Source organism: Rhododendron vialii, chromosome 6a (assembly GCF_030253575.1).
Source record: "Rhododendron vialii isolate Sample 1 chromosome 6a, ASM3025357v1".
Lineage (NCBI taxonomy): Eukaryota > Viridiplantae > Streptophyta > Magnoliopsida > Ericales > Ericaceae > Rhododendron > Rhododendron vialii.
In genome coordinates, this window is record NC_080562.1 from 15,151,946 (window position 1) to 15,158,682 (window position 6,737).

The following is a 6,737-nucleotide window of genomic DNA, read 5'->3' on the forward strand; positions in this document are numbered from 1 at the left end:
CCTTGATGGTGATGTCTTCCCAATTGAGAACATGGGTGGGCAGGGCGAGGTACTTGCGAAGCATTGAAACGTGAAACACGTTATGCACTCTTTCCAGCTGTGGTGGCAGAGCTGGACGATATGCAACCTTCCCGATCTTCTCCACGATGTCGAAGGGTCCGATGTAGCGCGGGAATAGTTTTCCCTTCTTCCCAAATCTGATAACTCCCTTCTTTGGTCTGATCTTCAGGAATACATGATCTCCCACTTCAAAGGATAAGGGTCGGCTCCTTTTATCTGCATAACTCTTTTGTCGGCTTTGAGCGGTCTGGATCCTTTGTCTGATGGTCTTGACCTTCTCCGTGGTATCCCGTACTATGTCAGGTCCAATTAATCCTGTTTCTCCAGCATCTGTCCAGCATACCAGTGATCGACAGGGTCGACCGTATAAAGCTTCGTACAGTGCCATCTTGATACTTGCTTGATAGCTATTGTTGTAAGCAAACTCCACCAACGGTAAGTGCTGTTCCCAATTTCCGAAAAAATCCAAGGCACAGGGTCTCAGCATATCCTCCAGTGTCTGAATAGTCCTCTCCGTTTGTTCATCTGTTTGTGGGTGGAAGGCCGTGCTAAGCCTTACATCCGTTCCCAATGCCTTTTGCAGTCCCTTCCAAAAGTGTGATACGAAACGTGGATCCCTGTCTGACACGATTAAGATAGGTACTCCGTGTAGGCGTACAATCTCTCGAATGTATAACAGGCTCAGTTGTTCCACATTCTCTGTCATCTTAACAAGCAGAAAATGCGCAGATTTGGTGAGTCGGTCCACAATCACCCAAATAGCGGTATTTGACTTAGCAGTCCTTGGTAGTCCAGTTACGAAGTCCATTGAGATGTGCTCCCACTTCCAAGTCGGTATTGGTAAGGGTTGGAGATCTCCTCCAGGTTTTTGATGCTCAGCCTTGACTTGCTGACACACTAGACAGGTAGATACAAATTGAGCTACGTCCTTCTTCATTCCTTCCCACCAATACGTTCTTCGCAGATCATGATACATCTTTGTACCTCCAGGGTGAACTGCGAAGTTCGAATGGTGAGCTTCTCGGAGTACAATTTCTTGAAGGGTTCCAATGTTAGGTACGAATACTTTTCCCTTGAATCTCAAGCTGTTATCCTTCTCGATTGTCCATCCTGGTAGCGCTTTTCCTTCTCGAATTCGATACCGGATGAACTCGCAATCCTGCTCGAACGTTTGGGCTAGTAAGATCTCTCGATGAAGTGCCGGTTCCGCAACTAGGGCATATAATCGAGCGTTCCCATTCTCTGACGATGGTCACAAGTTGAACTCGTTGAGGGTGTCTACCATTTCCCATTCCTTAATGGCAGTCTTGACCTTCTGTGCTCTGTCCTTCCGACTCAAAGCGTTAGCTACCACGTTGGTTTTGCCAGGGTGATACTGCAATGTAAACTTGTAGTCCTCCAAGTATTCCATCCATCGACACTGCCTCAGGTTTAACTCCTTTTGAGTGAAAAGATACTTGAGGCTCTTGTGGTCGGTAAAAACTTTGAATTGTTCTCCCCAGAGGTAGTAACGCTAGGATTTGAGGGCGAATACTACTGCAGCTAATTCTAAGTCGTGAGTGGGGTAGTTCTTCTCATGCGGCCGAAGTTGTCATGATCCGTAGGCTACAACTTTTCTATTCTGCATCAGCACACATCCCAATCCGTCTCTTGACGCGTCGCAGTAAATCGTATAATCTACACCCCGTTCAGGAATGATGAGTATCGGTGCACTGGTCAGTCTCTTCTTCAACTCTTGGAAAGATTTCTCACAGGCTTCATTCCAATCCAGCTTCACTCCTTTCTGAGTTAGCCTGGTCATTGGTTTAGCTAAGATTGAGAAGTCCGATATGAATCTTCGGTAATACCCAGCCAATCCTAGAAAACTCCTAATTTTGAACACGGAGGTCGACTGTTTCCACTTCAGCACTGCTTCGACCTTGCTCTCATCCACTGCGATTCCGTCCTCGGATACTACATGCCCCAAGAACTTAACCACTTCTAGCCAAAACTCGCATTTACTGGCCTTGACATAAAGTTGGTTATCTCGGAGTACTTGTAGTGCCATCCGAAGATGTTCTTTGTGCTCCTTCTTGTTGGCGGAGTAAATCAAGATGTCGTCAATGAACACCACTACAAACTTCTCTAAGTAGGGTTAAAAGACCTTGTTCATGAGACACATGAATAGTGCCGGAGCATTGGTCAGTCCAAACGGCATTAATACAAACTCGTAGTGGCCGTATCTGGTGCGAAAAGCCGTCTTGGCAATATCCTCATCCTGAATCCTCAACTGATGATAGCCTGATCGAAGATCGATTTTAGAAAAGCAGGTTGCTCCTCTTAATTGATCAAATAGGTCATCGATCCTAGGCAACGGATATATGTTCTTGACTGTGCTTGATTCAGCTTCCTATAGTCTATACACAGTCGGAGTGTTCCTTCCTTCTTCTTCACGAACAATGCTAGTGCTCCCCAAGGTGACGTGCTTGGTCTGATGAATCCTTTATCCAACAGCTCTTGCAATCGAGTCTTGAGTTCTTTTAGTTCGGCAGGGGCCATTTGGTACGGGGCCATGGAAATTGGGGCGGTCCCTGGTTGTAGTTCTATGGAGAAATCTATCTCCCTTTGAGGTGGTAAGCCAGGAAGTTCTTCTAGAAAAACATCGGCGTACTCGCAAACGATGTGTGGCAATCCCAGTTCCATCCTGTCGGTTTCTTCCATTTGGAGACTAGCTAGCCATCCAAATAGTTGATTCTGCCACCTAGATCTCCTCGTCGTCGAACTTGTCGTTTCTCTATCCCCCTTAAAACGGAAACGAGTCCCTTCTGGGTATAAGCCGTCACAGTCTTCTGATGACAATTCACAACTGCTCGATGAGCTGATAGCCAATCCATCCCCAGGATTACGTCGAAATTTGCCATGTCGATTACTCTGAGGTCGCAGGTTAGGCGTAGATTGGCTACTTCTATCTCGCACCCTTTACACGCTAGACTAATAGCTATACTCCCCCCATTGGCGATGTTACTCTCGTACTTTTACTTAGGGGTTCTGTTTTTAGTGCTAGAGCAGATACGCATGAAGTAGATATGAATGAATGCGATGCACCAGAGTCAAACAAGGCTTGTACGCAGGTACTATATAACAGTAGCGTACCTTGGATCACAGAGCGATCCGGCTCTTGCTCCTCGGTCTGCAGTGCAAAGATACGCCCTCCAGTGCCTTGTTGTGCTCCCATGGGCTGCTTTCCTTTACTCTGCCCATTCTGTTGCTGTGCTGGACCTCCAGGGTTCTGCTTCACAAAACTGGCCTGCCCAGGCTGTTGAGTCTTCTGGTTGCCAAAGCTCCCATTCCTCTCTTTCTGGGGCTGGGGGCAATCACGTTTGTAGTGTCCCATAGCCTGGCAGTTGAAGCACTGGACTGTTGCTCTATTTTGGCCATTCCTCTGCGGTTCGCCACGCCCTGGCATTGCAGTCTTCCAGGGTTGGTTGTTCTGAGCAAGTTAAATGGTTTGGAGGGATAGGGACCACGGTTGTTGTTGGAAGTCTGGGTTCGGATCGGTCCACCAGTATTGCCTATCGCCTTTCTCCATCGGGTCTTGAAATTAGTCTCCTCACTATCCAGCCTGAGAGCACACTTCACCACTTCAGCATATGTGGTAAAGGCTTGAGCTACCACGGCCCTCCGTGCAGTGGTCAGTCCCCACTCGAACCTCCTCGCCTTCTTGTCCTCGGTTGGTATAGAGGTTAAGGCGTAACGAGACAATTCCTCAAACTTAGCCGCGTCCTGAGTGACGGTCATTGTTCCTTGTTTCAGGTTCAGGAACTCCTGTTCTTTGACTAAGCGGAGAGGTGTGGGAAAATACTTGTCGAGAAACAGGGTCTCGAACTCAGCAAGGGTCATGGTGTCAACGTCATGGGTTGCTTCCATCAAGTCCCACCAGTAGCGGGCTTCTCCCTTCAGTTGGTAAGTGGTCAAAGCCACTCGATCTCCATCCTGGGTGATTCCTAAGGTTCGGAGGATCATCTTGATCTCATTCAGCCATGTCTCGGCCACGACAGGGTTGGTGTCTCCGAGGAAGGTCGGAGGTCGGCGTTTGCAGAACTCATTCATTGTTTGAGTTCGAGTCATGGGTCCGTCGTTATGGGGATGGTTCTGGCGGTTAGCATTCAGGGCAGCAATGAACGATTGCATGATTTGGGCTAAGTCGGGGTTCGCTCTAGAGTTTTCTTCATGTTCGTACCCTATTCCACTGCGTCGGTTCACCATCTACTAGTAAAACAAATGAAAGGGGGCGGTTTAGTTTTAAACTACTCCTGTTGTAAAAAGTAATCGATCGCGTAGTATGCAACAGTACTCTTTTGAAATAAACAAGCTTTTCATAGATAAGAGGAATAGTACAAGCATAGAGTTCTACTACAACATAAGTAGACTAAAACAAAATTTCCTACTACAAGTTGAGACGGTCCTACACATCCTACTACATGGCTCTCCTAACACTAGTGCTTGAAAGGCAACTTGAGCTATCGGAACCTTATTCTAGTATTACTACTCTACTGACTAAGCGGAATGAGTCCGTAGAACTCCCTCAGCTACTCCATCCATTCCTTCTCTCTGATCTCGAGCCAACGCTCTCCCTCTCGGCAAATCTTCTCAGCGAGCTCCCTAAGCGGTGAGTCCTAAGGGTCGACTGCCAGGAACTGCTCCTTGCTGGTGAACAGTGTCATCATGACTAGCTCGTATAGCTGGTCGCCGGTCTCGGGGTCACGGATCCTTAGGTGGGGTATCGGTGTGAGACTCTCAGGTGCTAGCAGTGCCTTGTAGTACAGGAGGTCTGCGACAGTAGTCGAGGCAGCAAAATAACGGCTATCCATATCTACAATAAGGAAAGTTATATATTAGAGTTAATGGTGGAAGTAACGAGTCACACATAGTACGGGTACACACAAACAGTGATTACAAGAGATAAGAACATAAGTCTATATTGAAACCACATGAGTACAACGTAGGTGGCTTACAATAGCCTAATCCTACTACTTCTTGATTACAACAAAAAGGTCTAACTACTACTTAAGCCTTCTTAACTATTCTAGAAAATACTAGGAAATTCCACCCGATATGCGCCTATGTCGGTCTCGTAGGGTGGTGGTGGTACTTCCTCGAAGTCACCGAGCATGACTATGAAGCTTGGCATGACCCAATCTGGCTCCATCTCTCCTATCTCCATTTCCTCGTCACTGTCATGGTACATTGGTTCCTCATCGTTCCAATCCTCATCATCCCAATTCTCTATTACGTTATTGTTTGGTTCCTCTTGGGGAAAGTCTTCGGGATCTTTGTCATCAGTTGGTAAGTCTGGGTCTGGCATTGCCATTAGATGCTGCCAGTCTGCTTCGTTAATTGGTGGGTCATGGAACTCCTCGGGATCTTCTTCCTCGGGGTCCTCTTCATCGGAATCTGCCTCGAGGTCCTCCTCAGGATCCTCTTCTTCAGGGTCTCCCTCAGCTTCTATGTTGACGGGGGGGTGCTATGGCCACTGCTTCGTCATTATTTCCCTCAATTAGGAATTCCACGTTACCGGGGGGTGCGATTTGGACTAGGACGGGTACCGCTTCAACCTCATCTTCCTCTTCCTCGTTTATAGGACGGATAAAGGTGCCATGCTCCTGGTAGAAGTCATGAGTGTAGGGGAAGGCATAGGGAAAGTATGGATCCTCCACTAGTTGACTTGTCATGGACCTTATGGTGCTTGCGAGTTGGTGAGCTTTAGCTAGAAGGTTAACTTGGTAGGGACTCAAGTGATTCATCTACAATGAAAAAAATTATATTAGACAAGTTTTGAAAAAAAGAGTTTTTAGTAAAAATTTTATAGGGAAAACTTTTCAAGTTTCTATGTTCCACATTCGGTCCTTGATTTAAGTCATCATCCAATTGTTCGGGAATTCTCAGCTTGGCGGTACTGCCAATTTTCGCGCCTTGCTTCAATCCGAAGATTGTTTTGACAGAATTCCACCAAATTTGGGATGGTAAACTTAAACTCGAATTCACGTTTGTGCAACGGTCAAACTATCTTACGGTTCTACCCATTCTACCCATGGCCGAGGTTTTGAACCTAAAGCTTTGATACCAAGTTGTAACGCCCTAATTTTAGGTACGTTAAAAGGATAATTTATTTCAGAACTTAAAGAGAGTCATTGCTCATTATTACAACATAACTCTCGTAAGAGTATTTTAAACACAAAATAGGAAGCTAAGGTTCCTAACTACTGCTCCGCTTGATCCTCCATCCTAGCGAGTTCTTCGGCTCCGAACGCCTCCAAAGTGAAGAGTTCACCCTGTTCATCTATCAGATCTGACATATCATACCGGCGTCGCCACCCATAAAATATGTCAGGGTCACCATAAGGTAAAACCATGAGCTACAAAGGCTCAATAGTAAAATCCTACTTACTAACCCTTAACTTGAGAACAAGAGGTCATAATAACAACGATTCTACATAAATCAATCATATTGACAAACAGTTAATCAAATCCACGTTCCTTATTCAAGCTAACGTTATTGTTGACTTTTATTACTCATCGTAGACTGTGTCGTTATTTTCACTTTTCTTTTTCCAAAACTTCTTTTTAACTCACCCAACCTCGGTTCCGCCGTTCTGGGTTCCCGAGTATCCTCACAATGGTTCTGCTGCACCGGGTTC

The 6,737-nt window shown here is 46.2% G+C and overlaps 1 protein-coding gene across 1 annotated transcript; it reads right to left on the reverse strand.

Moving 5' to 3' along the window:
* Positions 1-1,312: 1,312 nt before the first annotated feature.
* On the reverse strand, positions 1,313-4,305 carry LOC131328436 (uncharacterized). Its single transcript, XM_058361381.1, has 6 exons — positions 3,564-4,305; positions 3,193-3,498; positions 2,463-2,771; positions 2,264-2,340; positions 1,838-2,179; positions 1,313-1,573 (listed from the first exon to the last, which is right to left on the reverse strand). The coding sequence occupies exons 1-6, from the start codon at positions 4,303-4,305 to the stop codon at positions 1,313-1,315; spliced, it is 2,037 nt and encodes a 678-aa protein (XP_058217364.1).
* Positions 4,306-6,737: the final 2,432 nt, after the last annotated feature.